Consider the following 14,958-nt stretch of genomic DNA (forward strand, 5'->3'; position numbering starts at 1 on the left):
AGTGAGAGCTGAATCATCCAAAATGTCCTTTTGAGGGCTTGTCTCAGTAGGGGTCAGCAAGGGTGCTGTAAGGTACATACAACAAGCCCCCCTAAGCTCAGGATTCAGACTGAGTTTAATAAATGCTGAAATATAGGGTTGTGCTGTCTTTTTCACTTTCCTCATGCAAAACAAATCCAATTGTTGGATGGTATTATAATGTAGGGTGCCACAGATAGGCCATGTTTCTTGCTTATCAAGGGTGTAATGTGGCCATTTAACATTTCAAAAACAAATTATTTTCTCTTTTTTTCAAATTGTATAGATATAATTTCCCCCAGTTTTCAAGTATACACCCCAAAGGGGAATCTCAGGGTATGATATGTCTCTGTACCATTTTGATGTGGAATGGCAAATTCCACACTGGGGGTCAACAACTGTGTGTCCATAGAGGTTGACCAACCTATAGCCCTCACGTTAGTGAGGCAAGAGTCTCCCCTTCAACAGAATGTCTACTAGTATGAAAAAGGGGACCCAATTGACTCCAGATCCAGTGGCCAGGCCAACTGACTTCTGGGGCTGATGGGAGTGAGAGCTTGAAAGAGGCCTCACAAAGATGTCAACCAAAAGATGGGGGTTTCAGGAGTCCAAGAAAGGTTCCTTCCTACCTGAAAATCTGTGTCCTCGTGGATGGTCCAGGTTAGCTGAAAATGTTGGGTGCCAGATGTTGTGGGGTGTATATGTGTACCCCTGGGGTTCGGGAAGGATACCTTTCACAAGAATGCAAGACTGAAACTTAGCTTAAAAGTAAATAGAGAGATTTATTAGTAATGTTAAATCTTTGGCAAGCAAGACAACATGAGTGGAACAACCTAGAGGTTAATCCCAGAAAGCTTCCATTGTGGGATTTTTATATTCTTCTATAGCAGTGAAGACATGACCCTGAAGCAAGGGGTTGGGGAAAGGAGGTTTGCCTGAAGGCATGGGGTGGTTCTCCTGATTTGGAGGACAGATGGATGAGGTGTGTCTTTGTCCCTCTCAAATCAATGGGACAATTAAAGGAGGGTAATCCTCTCAGGGTTAGATGTTTGGGGTTGGGAATCAGAGGGGAAGGGAACAAACTGATAATAGTTTGCCTGAGTTTCTAGGAGTACAAAGCCCATGCCAATTTGACATATCAATGTGACTATGGAAAGTTAATCTCCTTCCACCCATTTTCAGCATTTTCAAAGGGAGGTAAGTAACATCTTCTGCACAGGGTTGTGATAAAGATCAAATGAGATAATTTAAGAAAAATGCTTTGCAAACTTGAAAGGCCTATATAAATGTTATCTATTAATATTCTTCCCTTTTTATCTCTTTTCTTCAGGTAATGTCACTGCCAGTTTTATTCATTGGAGTTAATGGATGAAATGAATCATTCTGTAGTGACTGAGTTTGTGTTACTTGGACTCTCTGATTCATGGGAGATCCAACTTCTTCTTTTTCTCTTCTCTTCTGTGGTCTATGTAGCAAGCATTTTGGGAAATATGCTCATTTTGATCACTGTGATCTTTGATCCTTACTTGCACTCTCCCATGTACTTCCTGTTGGCCAATCTCTCCTTTATTGATTTAGGATTTTGCTCCATTGCAGCCCCTAAAATGATTTGTGATCTTTTCAGGAAGCATAAAGTCATCTCATTTGGTGGCTGTGTTGCTCAGATATTCTTTAGTCATGCTTTTGGTGGTGTTGAGATGGTGCTGCTCATAGCCATGTCCTTTGACAGATATGTTGCCATATGTAAACCTCTCCACTACATAACCATTATGAACTCAAGAATGTGCATTTTGCTTTTGATTCTTGCCTGGATCATAGGAATCACTCACTCAGGGGTCCAATTGGCTTTTGTTGTAGATTTGCCCTTTTGTGGTCCTAATATTTTAGATAGTTTTTTCTGTGACCTTCCTCAATTCATCAAACTGGCCTGTACAGACACCTATAGGTTACAATTCATGGTCACTGCTAATAGTGGGTTCATTTCTCTGGCCTGCTTCTGTGTGTTAATCATTTCCTACATCTTCATCTTAGTCACAGTTCAGAAACATGCCTCAGGTGTTTCCTCCAAGGCTTTTTCGACCCTAGCAGCTCATATCACTGTGGTGGTTTTATTCTTTGGTCCATTAATCTTTTTCTATACATGGCCATTCCACATATCAAATTTGGATAAATTCCTTGCCATCTTTGATGCGGTTATTATTCCCTTCCTGAATCCAGTCATCTACACCTTCAGGAACAAAGAAATGAAGATGGGAATGAAGAGAATGTTTAGGAGGCTTGTGAATTTCAGGAAGTTTCATAAAGGCACTGGGAGTAAAGACTGTGTATTCTCATGGTTTCTTATAGTATGTAGGAAACAAAAATTATCATTGAACTTCCAGAGATAAATTTATTTCTATACACTATGCTTTGTTATGTTGAATCTAACTACAAGTTCATTATGCTCAAGCTTATTTCTTGGGCAAATTAAAGGTGATATTCACCTCAGTCCACACATTCTAATGGTCTTGTTCTCAGCATCTTGGCAAGAAGTGAAACAAATGCCTCACAGTGCTGGAAATGAATGCTATTTATTTTTTCATCTCCATTTTTCTCCACAATATTAAATATAAAAAATTATATATCAAGCTATCCTTGTATACTGCCTGCCTATATCACCACTGATATCACAACTGATATGTTTCCATTTCCATTCATTCCACCAATCTTTATTAAGTACTTTAAGCAGGATGCTATTCTAGATTCTGGATATATGAAAAGAAACTAAAAATAAAGCAATCTTTGATTTGGTCTAGCAGATTTAATGCTACATCTAGAATTATAAAGCTCAAATTCTCCCATAGGACATTGCTAGCTTCGTAAGCCTGGACATGATGCTTAACTTTCCACAGCCTCATTTTCTTTATATATCAAAGGGAGAGTAATAATAGCACCTATTTCATGGGGTAGTTGTAAGCCTCAAATGAGATAACATATATAAAGCACTGAGCAAGCTTTAAAGCATAATGTAAATATGAGCTATTATTATTACATTCTAATACTCTTAAATCACTATGTGTTTGCTTTCCTTTGTCTCCTTCCCTGGATCCTATGTTCCATAAAGACTATGTGAGCCTTGGCCAGGAGGGAAACAAACATTTATTAAATGCCTATACTATGCCACTATTTTGAATGCATTACTAATATTATTTCACTTGATCAAGGTCACTGCCATGGGAAAAGTCCACCCTTGCCCATGACTCCAGGGTTTCCCAACTGGTGACGATCAGTCAACAAAAATAACAAATGGAAGACAGTTTAATCACAACAGTCATGGGATTGCTTTGCATCTGACAGCTGCTCCACCATTCCCAGGCTTGGTTTTTATTTTTATACCCATTTTCTTGGCATGCAGATTGCATTACCTGACACACATGTTCAAAGAGAGATAATTGGAAAAGTGATACATTAACTTTTAACAAGTCACTTGATTGACATTCTATATTTTTGTATTGTGATCACAGACAGAATATAAGATAAATGATCTTGTCACAGGTGGCTTACTAGGGACTTTCTGAGTTACTGGTTTGTGTAATTGAGTCACTGAGGCATATTGAAGCTTAGTGTACCTGTACTGTACCTGTACGTATTGTATGGGCCTCTATTGATTTGTGCGCTGGCTTCATGAGAAAGTTTTGGGCTTGGCCTGTTGCTGCAGTTTTGCTGGAAATTATGTACCTAAGTAAAAGTTAACCCATGATAGTCTTTTTTGGACTGGGTTTAAGGGTCTGATCTTTTGGTGATATTTTGGGGAATAAGGGTACATGTGTTTTGCTCTTGCATTATTTCTTTTGAGACTAGGGGGAATAATAATCATGTCAATTCATAGGTAATGGGCATTGATGAAAGAGGTCATGTAAAGAGGATAGAGTGGGCAGTCACATCTCACCAAGGACCACTCTGTGGTCTCCCCATCTACCACACATGACTCTGTCAAGGTGTCGTGGTCACAACTCATCAGTGCCCAGGCAGATCTCTAATAATTTACAGTCCAACCATTATTTTGCATTGGCAGAGGGGATTTCAAATGGATTTTTCCTATGGATTTGGTTAAAAAATGAAATCCTGCATATTGTTCATTCGGAAGTAGACTGTATTATATTTCCACTCCCTGAACTTTCTATTCACAGCTATTTGTTTGGGTAGTGTGGGTGAAAAGAACACTGAGCCTAGGATTGGGATGCCAGAGTGTGAGTTCCAGGTATACATTCTGCTAGCTTTGTGAGCAGGTCAAGTCATTTAAGAACTCAGTCATTTTATGCTCTTCTAAAAATGGAAATAACAATATTTGCACTAGCTACCTCATGTGGTTGTTTTCAAGAAAGCACACTGTTAAGTATTTATTATTATTTTATTATCATTTATTTATTACTAGCATCATAGTAAATGGTCAAAATTCTAGAATCAAACAATGTTCTATTGTATACAGCATCCTTTTCCTAATATGCAACAATTTGCTTAATGTATAAGTGAGGTTAAATGAATCACAGTGAATGGTCTTAATATTTTCTGTGAAACTTGCAAAAATGAATAATATGGACATATATATGTTTCTCTTGATAAGTATAACCCAGACTGAAATGCTTGTCATTTCTGGCTGGAGGGATGGAAAAAGGGAGGGAGACAACATGAATAATATAACTTTGGAAAACTTATGGGAAAATTTGTTATTAAAATAAAATAAAGAAAAAAATAAAAAAAATTCTGTGAAAATATGAGACAAGGTTGTCAATTGAGAGTGGAGATGGGGGAGCCTTAGGAGGTTTGAAGAGGAATGAAAGATTTGGAAGAATTGCTGTAGGGTGGAGGATAGAGTGTTGATTATGGAGGTATAGGAGGATTGCCTAGAAGCATTTAGGGTCCAGTTTATGGTATGTAACATTTATACATAGTGTATCCAGAGAGAATGGCTGAATGATTTTCCTCCATCTTTGTTTAGCAGCACATGTATAAGCACTGAGGAGAAAAAAGGTGGGAGTGATCTAAGGCTGAAACTTGGTTGGGTGTAATTCATAATATGATAAGGGGGCTAGGAACTCAAAAGATAAAATAGTTGATATACATTGAGGATGATACCAAGCTATATGTATTCAGTAAGAATCACATTACACATTTTTTCCCCAAGAGGATCTTTTTTTAAGGATATAAAATATCATTTGGACTCAATAAGGATAAAAATACCTAATGTACATCAAGGAAATCTAAAGACTGAAAGCTTTACATGTGAATCTGGAGGTCAAACTGAGCCATGAATGATGATACTACCTACAAAAATCTTTATTTCCTCTGGGTAAGACACAATAGGAATAAAAATATTAGAATTTAAATGAATATGTTCAGAGACTTAATGGAGATACTTGAATTAAAACTGAATGGCATAACATGGTTAAAGCAACTTGGGCTATAACTGATTTGGAGAGAATTCTAGCAAACATTCATACTAAATTAATACAAATAAAAAACAGGGCTCATTATTTTAATACAGTTATTGAAAATGAACACTTTCCTACCAGAAAGGACAAAAAGGATTGCTAAACATTCTTACCCATGATAAATAGGTCAAAAAGCTATAGAATTTCTTTTGGAACAAACAGACATTTCTTTGAATATTATTTAGAGAAATGGGTGATCACTTCCCTTGAGACACCGGGTGTAAGCTTCTAGACCTTGCTCTTGATAATCCCTAAGATGAATCTTGGGAGTCACATGTGGCTGCTAGAAGGTTGAACTGAATTCTGGACAAGGGTTTATAGACTTAGGTATCCTGATGTTCAAGAAGTAGAGCATGTTGAGAAAAGTTTCTACTGAGGTGGCTCTGGGACCAGAATTTCAAGGACCTGGAAGACAAAGATGGGATCACAGTAAGTCAAGTCAATTTATTTAATAAGAGCTTAGGTAAGGGAAAGGATGCTGGGTGGAGCCATCCTAGGGTAGAGAGTTCAGCTAGGAATTTGGCCATATGAGTTACTTATAAAAGGACTCAAACAGAGTCAGAGTTGTCCTCTTCTGTATTCCTAAAGAAGTTAGTATTGAATGGGCCCTTATGCCAAAAGAGCCCTATCAAGGCAGTGATTATTTACTGATGTGGAGGAATAGAAGGCAATGTCACCTATAGGATTTTTTTTGTTTTTTTTGTTTTTTTGCTAATCAGGTACCTCTAAGGTTATGGGGAAGAATTCCCCAACTGGGCTGGACAAAGCTGTTATTAATAACTCACACTAGCCTTACCTCTGAATACATGGACCAAATTTTGTCACATAAAGAAACAGTAGCAACTATACCACCTTACTGTAAGGACTGCAAAAGATTAATAATACTCATCAAATTTCATGGAAGACAATGTCTCAGATGGAATTATACATCAATAGCTTGCTGTCTTTCATGGTTGGACAGATAACAAATCACTACAATATAAGTAAAGTTCTTAATATTTCCTGGAGGATTCAATCCATAATGGAACCAGACCATTATCACTGTCTAAACTATTGCTTCCAATTTCCTGGACATGACTTTGTTCTATTAATAGTTAAGAAGAATTAAACAAAAACCAGATGTGCCCTTACCAAATAGTTGTAATATCCAAGACTATGTGATGACAAGACCTTACAAAACCTAGAGTCCAATAAGAGTATATAAAAATCATGTTGAAAGAGGATGATTGGAGCTTCCGGGTAAACATGGTAGCAGTCTAGACACAAGACTAGTCCTTTCCTCGGTACCCACTGATATAGACTACCTCAAAAGACCAAAAAAACCAAATTCACAAGAATGAAGGGACTCTACAGTAGGGCGCAGCATTGAAGGTATGTGGGATTTGGGAATTTTCACACTACAAGGGGGGTGAAAAAGCTCCCACCAAAACTGCAAGCTAATCTACCCTCCCCCACCCCACCTACGACAGCACATGCCAGAATCAGTGAGCGAGGGGCACCTCTAGAGTGAGTAAGGGTCACCTCTAGGTCCTTGGGAGCTGACTAAGGCCACCACAAACCTACCTCTAAGAGCAGCTATACCTGAAATCCCAGCAGGCTGAAGAGTACAGGCCATGAGCACTCACAAGAAAATAGCACAGAGAAGGGCAGAAAACAGCAGAAGCTATGGAGTTTCGAGAGCTTGCCTCAGGCAAAATCTTTGCTCTGTAGCTCCATACACAGAGAGCCTGCCCATCTTACTCAGATTTATGACTAAAGAGGGACAGAAAAACCTCCACAGTGATGGCAAATTGTGTCCAGGAGCAACAACCTCCCTCCAAGAAAAACAGGAAGAAGGGGTTGACCCTGAAGAATTTTTACTGAGGAAAAACCCAGGCTACAGAGGAAATACAGGAGGAAATTCAAATAAACCCAAAACCTTCCAAAAAAAGTGGAAATTGTCCAAAGGTCTTGAAGAATTTAAATTGGAGCTTATCAAAAAGATGGAAGCCTTCTCGCAAGAAAAGTGGGAAATAAGTCAAAGAGAAAATAACATTTTAAAGTACAATAACTCCCAATCAGAGAATCAGCTGGAAGACACAAAAAGGAGGATAGACCAAACCGAAAAGGAAAACCAAAAGATTATAGCAGAAAATCAGTCCTTAAAGACCAGAATTAGGCAACTGGAAGACAATGATCTTGCAAAACAGCAAGAGTTAATAAATCAAAGTCCAAAGACAAAATAGAATAAAACATAAAATATCTCATGACAAGATGATGGATCAGGAAAACAGATCATGAAGAGACAATTTGAAAATCATTGGTCTACATGAAAAGCCAGAAATAAACAGAAATCTAGACATCATAATACAAGAAACCATCCAAGAAAACTGCCCTGATGTTCTTGAACAAGGGAGCAAAATAAATATTGAAAGAGTTCATAGAACACCCTCAACACTAAATCCTCAAAAGACAACTCCCAGGAATGTAATTGCCAAATTCAAGAGCTATCAAGCTAAGGAGAAAATTCTACAAGAAGTCAAAAAGAGACAATTCAGATACCAAGGAGCACCAATCAGGATCACAAAAGACCTGGTAGCTTCCACACTAAAGGACTGGAAGGCTTGGAACCTGATATTCAGAAAGGCAAGAGAATTGGGTCTTCAAACAAGGATCACCTAGCCATCAAAACTGACTATATACTTCCAGGGGAAAGTACGGGCATTCAACAAAATAGAAGATTTCCAAGTATTTGTAAAGAAAAGACCAGAACTAAGTGGAAAGTTTGATATCCAAACACAAAGTTCAAGAGAAACATGAAATGGTAAATAAGAGAGGAAAAAGGGGGAAATGTTTTTTTATTCAAACTTTCTTCTTTAAGGGTTATAATTAGATCTAATTATATATATATATATATATATATATATATATATATATATATATATATATATATATAGGGAAAATGTTATTTGTAACTCTCAAAATTATATTAATTATTATAGTAATTAGAAGAATCATTCACAAGAAGAGATTGGGGTAATAAGAGCTATAAGAAGATATACAAAAAAAAAAAAGAAAAAGGGAGGGAGGAATTGAAGATGGCACCAAGATAAAATGGAAGAAATAAGATAAATAGAATAATCTACATCACACAAAGAGACACATGGGAAGGGAAGGGGAAGAATACCATTATAAGAAGGAGAAGAAAAGAGTGCTAATAGGTAATACTTAAACCTTACTCTCAGTGAAATCAATTGTGAGAGGGAAGAGCATCTAGATTCTTTGAGGTATTGAATTCTATCTTACCCTACAGGGAAAGTGAGAAGGGAAAACAAAGGAGGGGGGAGGGGGGCATGGAGTACAAATAGGGAGGGAAAGAGAAGGGGGAGAGAACTTAACAGACCATTAAAAAATAAGAAGAGAACAAAAAGGAAGGGGGCAAAAATGGAAGCATATTAAGGGTGGGGATTAGGGGGACTGATTAAAAGTAAATCACTGGTTTTAGAAGAATTATCAAAAGAAGAAAGGACAGAACTAGGAGAGGATATCAAAAGGCTGTGGAATACACAAGTGACAATCATAACTTTGAATGTGAATGGGATGAACTCATCCATAAAATAAAAACAAATAGGAGAGTGAATTAGAATCCAAAATCCTACCATATGTTGTCTACAAGAATCACATATGAGGTGGGTAGATACTCACAAGGTTAGAATTAAAGTTTGGGGCAAAACCTATTGGGCTTCAACTGACAGAAAGAAGGCAGGAGTTGCAATCACGATATATGACAAAGCCAAAGTAAAAATAGATCAGATTAAAAGGGATAGGTAAGGAAAAAAACATAATTGATAAAAGGGAGTATAGACAATGAGGAAATATCAGTAATCAACATGTATGCACCAAATGGTATAGCATGCAAATTTCTAAAGGAGAAACTAGTGGAATAGAAGGAGGAAATAGTAAAACTATACTAGTGGGAGACCTGAACACACCACTATTGAATTTAGATAAATCAAATAAAAAAATAAATAAGAAAGAGGTAAAAGATGTAAATTAAATCTTAGAAAAATTAGAGTTAATAGATATATGGAGAAAAATAAATAGGGTCAAAAAGGAATACACCTTCTTTTCAGCAGCACATGGTACATTCACAAAGATTGACCATGTACTAGGTCATAAAAACATGGCAAACAAAAGGAGAAAAGCAGAAATAATAAATGCAACCTTTTCAGATCATAACACAATAAAAATAATGATCAGAAAGGGTACACGGAGAGCCAAATAAAAAATAATTGGAAATTAAATAATATGATTCTCCAAAATCAGTTAGATAGAGAACAAATCATAGAACCAATTAATAATTTCACTGAAGAAAAAGACAATGATGAGACATCCTTTCACACTCTATGGGATGCAACCAAAGCAGTACTCAGAGGAAAATTTATATCCTTGAGTTCATATATTAACAGATTAGGGAGGGCATAGGTCAATGAATTGGACATGCAAACCAAAAAACTTGAAAGTGAACAGATTAACAATCCCCAGAAGAAAACTAAATTGGAGATCCTAAAAATTAAGGGAGAAATTAATAAAATTGAAAGTGAAAGAACTATTGAACTAATAAATAAGACTAGAAACTGGTACTTTGAAAAAACAAATAAAAAGACAAAGTATTGATCAATCTAATAAAAAAAGAAAGAAGAAAACCAAATTAACAGTATCATAAGTGAAAAGGGAGACCTCACCTCCAATGAAGAGGAAATTAAGGCAATCATTAAAAACTATTTTTGCCCAATTATATGGCAATAAATATGCCAATCTTGGTGATATGAATGAATATTTATGAAAACAAAAATTACCTAGATTAACAGAAGAAGAAATATAATTCTTAAATAATCCCATATCAGAATAAGAAATTGAACAAGTCATCAAAGAACTCCCTAAGTAAAAATCCCCAGGGCCTGATAGATTCACAAGTGAATTCTATCAAACATTTAAATAACAGCGAATCCCAATACTATACAATGTAAAGATTAAAATTTAGGGGAGACTGAGGCAGGTAGAAATTAGTTTCTTTCTACAAGGAGTATTATATTTTTTAGAGGTTTATTAAAAGTTAAGGATTAAAGAAAATACAGAATAAGAAAAACACGTGCCTAGGCCAGAGGCCTAGACAAGATAACCTCACATTATGGAAGAGATGCGTCTGCTCCAAAACGGAAGTCCAAAAGAGAGCCCCAAAGCCTTTGCAATCAGGTTAAATCCCTTCTCGATCTCGGCCCAGGTGAGATTACAAGGCATTCTGGGGAAGTGGAGCAAAGGCTTGTGGGGATTGAAGTCCAGAGTTCGAGTCTATTTTTACAACAAACTATTTGACATAATAAGCAAAGAGGGAGTTCTACCAAACTGCTTTTATGACACAAATATGGTACTGATTCCAAAGCCAGGCAGGTCAAAAACAGAGAAAGAAAACAACAGACCAATCGCCTTAATGAACATAGATGCAAAAATCTCAAATAGGATACTAGCAAAAAGACTCCAGCAAGTCATCACAAGGGTTATTCACTATGATCAGATGGGATTTATACCAGGAATGCAAGGATGGTTCAATATGAGGAAAACCATCCACATAATTGATCATATCAATAAGCAAACCAACAAAAATCACATGATTAATCATAGTATATATTATTATTCACTTTTCATCTCTTTCATAGATTTCCCTTATTTTCTTTGTATTTCCAATATTTGTCATTTATAATAACATAATACCTTAAAATATCACAATCTATTCAGCCATTTCTTCCATTCATTGTATTTATATTATTTCCAATTATTTTGTCAGAACAAAGCTTACATGAATATTTTTATGCATACACTGTATTTTACTCTTGCAATAAGGGATTATTTAGGATATATATATATATATTTGGTTATATCGGTTATTATAATTGCTTATTATATTTTAATTGTGTGTTTTTGTTGTTATTATTATTATTAACTCATACTTCTTCTTTAGAAAACAGTCTTTGATCAGGTGTTCAGTTTTATGGCAGAATAAAAACATTGCCTGATATCTCTCTGTACTTTTCTAGGTTGATAAATAGGTTTAGGGTATGTTCTAACAGTATTAAAATTCTTCTGCAATTCTTGCAACTTCTGCTGTAAATCTGTCACCTGTCTAGTTTGCTCTGTGTGACTGTCATATATGTATGATGCAGCATCTCTAAGTTATGTCAAATTTACTGTATTATATCATGGAAAATAGTGTTTGAGGAAATTCTTGAGGTGTGGTGTGCAACTTTCAGAAATTATCTCCTTACGTGGGCCACAGATTCCTCCGTATTTGTTTCTATGCCCATTATAGCTTCAGCTGTTTCAGAAAGGCGATCAATAAATGAAGCTAGATGTTCTCCCTTGTCTTGCACCAGTCTATCAAATTTCCCCCAAGTATTTGACTTTGAGCAACACATTTTAATGGCTTGGAGCAAGTCCTCCCTGCATTTCCTTAGATAGGTCATGCTAATGGGATTAGAGAAACCAAATTCCTCTCCTTGCTTCTCTGTTGGTCAGCTTGTCAGGGTGCTTTCTGATCTAGTTTTATCAATAAATTGATGATGCTCATGGGGGATAAAAAGTTCTGCCAGAAGAAATTCCATATCCTCAAAACTGGGTTCAAAAATACAAAAAGCACGTTTCAGTTCCTTATGCATTCTATGGGGATCAGATATGAACTTTGGAAACCTTTTTTTCATGGAATCTAATTCCTGAGTAGTAAACTGCTTATGAACCTTGGAGTGTAACACTCCAGCAGTATCAGATATCTTGGTAATATCTTTAAGTGGAAAGATTTTTTTTAGCCTCATTATTTGCCTTGGTGTCCTTGTCATTGTCCTGTGCACCCGACTTTGTTTTCTTGGCCTTTCTTTCTTTATCCTTAGGTGTATTGTCTGCCTGACCATTTCCCTTATCCTTTATCTGATCTAGCCCTTTTGCCTTTAAGAATTCCTCAAACGTGTTCTTAACCAGTGTTTCCAAATTAGCATCCACTACCATGATCTGTATAGAGACCCAGATGGGATGGTATAGTGACCCCCCATGTGAGTCCTATAACATCTATCTGTGGGAATAACCTGAGGTGGAAAGAGGGGGCTAAGGAGATGGGAGAATAATAATGACTCAAAGACAGAAGTAGAAACACATGGGGAGTAACATGAACTCTGAGGAAGCAAGAGGGATGAGAGAACAGGTGGGGAGTATCAACCCTTTGATACTCCTAGACAAGAGAGTCTGCTTTAGGGGCAACAACATAGCTAGAAAAATGGGGGGAGTCACCACTCCTGGTGCCCAGGCACTGTGGCGACAGGGTCAGTAGGAAAGGTGGAGTCTCTACTCCTGGTGCTGAGGCACTGGGGCGACAGCAGTGCTAGAAAAGGGGGGAGACTCAACTCCTTGGTGCTTCCTATAGACAATAGAGTCTGAACATTAGTAGGAGGTACTGGGGGCACCCCCGTAGCTAGGAAAGAGATACAGAGTAGGAAGAACCATAAGAAGAGAGGAGGATAAGGGAGAGAGGAGAGAGAGGCAGTGAAGGCCGAAGGGCCTGGTCAGAGAGAGCTGGTGAGAGAGCAAGAGAGGAGTTAGTAAGGGTAAGAGAGGGGTTAGTAAGGGTCAAGTCCAAGCTTGACCAAGTCCCCTGGTATTTATTGAAGGTATTAGGAATGTATAGGTAACATGACATGGGCATTTCCATTGGTCAAATTGACAATGATGATATCAAAGAGGTGGGGATTAAATCAACCCGGCGTTTTGCAAATGAGTGTAGTCCCAGTGGGGCAATGCCCTGATTCAAACTGTGCTATGTTAATGACCTTGCTCAGAGCAGAGGCAGCATAGCTGTCTCCATGCCGAGTCCAAGAATTTCCCTGTCCTTTGCTAGTGCCTAGGACTGTCCCTTTAACATCAAGAGTTCTGACCATGTGTCTGGTAGTACAATATTAATACATCAATCATACTTCTCAAATGCTAATATGCCTGGTATGTTACAATCTGTGTTGTATTTTTAGGAATTATTATAAATAATTTAGGAATATTGTAAATCCAATATCCTGCAATAGCTGCCAGAACTATGTGAACCTTAAAAATTCTCAGACCCTACTTCATAAGATTTGGTTAAGACCATTCCCCATTTTAAACAATGAAGGAACTTAGATCAGGTATGTGAGACCTCTACTCCACCCCTACTTAAGCCTGATTTAGGGGAAGAAACTCCTTGCTGAACAATGAAAAATACTTAAACCCATACTTATAGTAAGGCAAAAATTCTTAAGCTCTGCTTATTTTTAGATCTAATACAAAACGGTGCTAAGTACCTATAAAGGTCAGGCAACTTGTGAATTTACAAGGAGCAAAGAGGTAAGAAACTTACTCAGAGGTTTTTCAGGTGTGAACTTAATCAAAAGTTCAAGCCTTCTTAGGTTTGAATTAAGAATGGTCTGTCCTTTGGAAAACGTCTACTGTGATTGATAGATGTGAGAACTTAGGAGAGGTTACATAGGAGAAAATTCCTTTTAAAAGGAGAGGAGAAACTGAGAGCAGGGGACTCTTGCGGGGGCTCTCACTGGAACTCCCTCTGAGGAGACTCTGAGTCTCAGAGGAACTCTTTCTGGAGTGACGGCAGCTGGCCAAAGCTGAACTGGTGTCTCTCTCTGAACACTAGAATCCTTGCTTGGACAAATCTTGTGGTGAGTGGATAAAAGACTGACTGATCTTTTTCTTAGGGCTTGGGCCTGGGTTGGCCAGGGCTGGCCTGGGCCGGCCTATCTTTTTCTCATTATTTCCTTTTTCTCTCTCTCTCTCTTTCTTTAATTCCTCATTTGTATGAATTAAAATCTCTATAAAACCCAGCTGACTTGGGTATATTTAATAATTGGAAATTTTCCCCTGATGACCACCTTATATTTGATTTAAAAACAAGACACTGTCTTGAATCCATATTTTCTGTGGTCACAATTTTTAACAACCACTCTTATATCTGCAACAGTTTATGTCTTCCACTATTTTAATCATTATAACTACCACCCCACAGATCACTTGCTTAATCATCTTGTCTATTCAGGATTGTGAATTCAGTCAGTCTGGGTGCCAAAATGTAATAAGGGATTACTTGAAGGATAAATGATAACTAAAAATCAGGGTATTCTCCCTTCCTCCCTTTACCCTTCCTTTCCTCCCTTCCCCCTCTCTTCCTCCCTCCTTTTTAAATTGCTTCTTCTGTTGGTCTTTCTAAATCAACTCAGGGTGAGTTTATGATGTCTCAAATAAAATACCCTTTCTCTTCTCTAAGACTGAATAAGGGGTTTATTGGGGAAGAAGGGAAAGATAGGGAAATGGAAGGTAAGAGGGTTTGGGGTTGCCCTTATCCTAAAATAAGTCTTAGGTTGGAGGATGGTGGACTATAGTTCAGTTTGGGAAAATGGACTGATAGGTC

At 37.4% G+C, this 14,958-nt stretch overlaps 1 protein-coding gene across 1 annotated transcript; it reads left to right on the forward strand.

Annotated features, from left to right (window-relative positions):
- Positions 1 to 1,382: 1,382 nt before the first annotated feature.
- Positions 1,383 to 4,691, forward strand: LOC100028206 (olfactory receptor 4F6-like). Its single transcript, XM_001378262.3, has one exon. The coding sequence runs from the start codon at positions 1,383 to 1,385 to the stop codon at positions 2,403 to 2,405; it is 1,023 nt and encodes a 340-aa protein (XP_001378299.2). The 3' UTR covers positions 2,406 to 4,691.
- Positions 4,692 to 14,958: the final 10,267 nt, after the last annotated feature.

This window comes from Monodelphis domestica, chromosome 1 (assembly GCF_027887165.1).
Source record: "Monodelphis domestica isolate mMonDom1 chromosome 1, mMonDom1.pri, whole genome shotgun sequence".
NCBI lineage: Eukaryota > Metazoa > Chordata > Mammalia > Didelphimorphia > Didelphidae > Monodelphis > Monodelphis domestica.

Coding starts and splice junctions, on each gene's coding strand:
- LOC100028206 (XM_001378262.3), top strand. CDS start 1,383: ATGGATGAAATGAATCATTCTGTAGTGACTGAGTTTGTGTTACTTGGA.